The sequence below is a fragment of the Copadichromis virginalis genome, linkage group LG18 (genome assembly GCF_057382275.1).
Source record: "Copadichromis virginalis isolate Kocher_CV1m ecotype Utaka linkage group LG18, C_Virginalis_male_GT1.1, whole genome shotgun sequence".
NCBI lineage: Eukaryota > Metazoa > Chordata > Actinopteri > Cichliformes > Cichlidae > Copadichromis > Copadichromis virginalis.
The window spans coordinates 38,162,431-38,163,942 of NC_140635.1; the positions used below are offsets into that span (position 1 = coordinate 38,162,431).

The 1,512-nt window shown below is 42.4% G+C and overlaps 1 protein-coding gene across 1 annotated transcript; it reads right to left on the reverse strand.

Annotated features, from left to right (window-relative positions):
* Positions 1 to 399: 399 nt before the first annotated feature.
* On the reverse strand, positions 400 to 1,301 carry LOC146688591 (uncharacterized). The gene is made up of 3 exons (XM_085439701.1): positions 924 to 1,301; positions 720 to 837; positions 400 to 588 (listed from the first exon to the last, which is right to left on the reverse strand). The coding sequence occupies exons 1-3, from the start codon at positions 1,029 to 1,031 to the stop codon at positions 428 to 430; spliced, it is 387 nt and encodes a 128-aa protein (XP_085295827.1). The 5' UTR covers positions 1,032 to 1,301; the 3' UTR covers positions 400 to 427.
* Between the last annotated feature and the right edge of the window lie 211 nt (positions 1,302 to 1,512).

Here is a 1,512-nt window from a genome sequence, read left to right on the forward strand (position 1 = left end):
GTTATAAGTAGTGATGGGCAGATGAAGCCCCATGAAGCACTGAAGCTTTTCATCCAATTGGTTCACCCCAACGCGAAGCTTCATGAAGCTTCATTTGCTCTAGCAGGACACCTACTGGACGTAAAAATAATAGCTGGCATGAATTTGAAGAGTGTGGCATTTTGCACACAGCCTGTAAATGTCAACAACAAAAGGAGTGTGTAAAACATGTATATTGTAGTGATGGCAGTATACTGTGTATATTTATAGTGGCAGTATGGGAAATGATTATTTGGAAATGCTTGAAATGAAAACGATCATTTACTGTGAGGTGAGGTGTGGTTGGGGTGTGGACAGTAGTTGTGCTTTTGTAACGTTGAGGTATGGACAGCTACACACTGAGGCTTTGAGCCTCAGTCCTGCCTGTTCACATTTTATTCTGTAAAAACTAAATTTTCACTGCTTTTATGACCTTTTTAGTGGGGAGAACATAGCTAGGATTTAATGATTTAACAAATCTTTTGAATCCTTTGTCCTCCACAATGCTAAATGGCTGGGAGTCCTCAATCACCATGCTGACCAGGTCTTCATCTATTTGAGATTGTTCTCCTGAGGAAAGACAATAAAGATAAAGCACAAATATAAATATCACACACGTAACTTATAACAGTTGTATAATATTGTTATATCATTTAGTAACATTACTGCATCCTATATTATCATTGCATTTGATGGCTCACCTGGTCTTGCTCCACGATCGGTGTCCCCCTTATTCTCATGCAAAGCTCTGTAGTGCCTAAGCATGGATGAGGTGTTGTTGTTATATCCCAGCTCCCTGGCACATAGCAAACACTTCACCTTGTACAAAAGTCAAGACAGCTCAACATAAATTGTATTGCACCATCAGTATCATGAAAATACATCTTCTGTAGAAATTTACATACCTTGTTGGGAGGAATAAGATCAAAATGTTCCCACACAGGGGAGGACATCCTCCTCTTCTTAGCTGGCTCCATTCTCTCCTGACTTTCCTCACTCTCATAAACCTCCATACGGTCTCCAAACTCTCACTAACCGCAACTCTCCATCAAACACCCACATTTTTGAATGAAGTCTGAGGGGTTTATATCGCTGTCATATCTCGCGGCAAAGTTCGAACCACTTCATGAACCAGTCACGTGGTACAGCCGGGCAGCGAGGCTTCGGACGTCATCATTTTCAGCTCCTCCCATAAATGAAGCAAGCCTCGATACGCGCTTCGCGGAAACGCCCCCTCCATTACTCGACACACGCTCCGAAGCCTCGATACAGAACGTCCCATCACTAGTTATAAGATATAATCTAAGTCGTAACATTGCTGTATGGAGCTGCAGATTTGGTTGCAGGTTAACATAGCTGGACTGGCCATCGGGCATATCCCCAGTGACTTATTTTTTATTTTTTTTGTAATGGCATGAACAATGAGAGGTGGTGGATTGGCCAGATGCAGGTCGATGTGTAGCAATAACTCCGTTGTTTGGTGGTGGCTATGAC

Bases quoted from the DNA above. Each gene is read 5' to 3' on its own strand.
- LOC146688591 (XM_085439701.1), bottom strand. From the start codon at position 1,031: ATGGAGGTTTATGAGAGTGAGGAAAGTCAGGAGAGAATGGAGCCAGCT. The intron at 838-923 runs GTATGTAAATTT...CTTTTGTACAAG, and splicing joins ATCTTATTCCTCCCAACAAG to GTGAAGTGTTTGCTATGTGC. The intron at 589-719 runs GTGAGCCATCAA...GTCTTTCCTCAG, and splicing joins CGATCGTGGAGCAAGACCAG to GAGAACAATCTCAAATAGAT.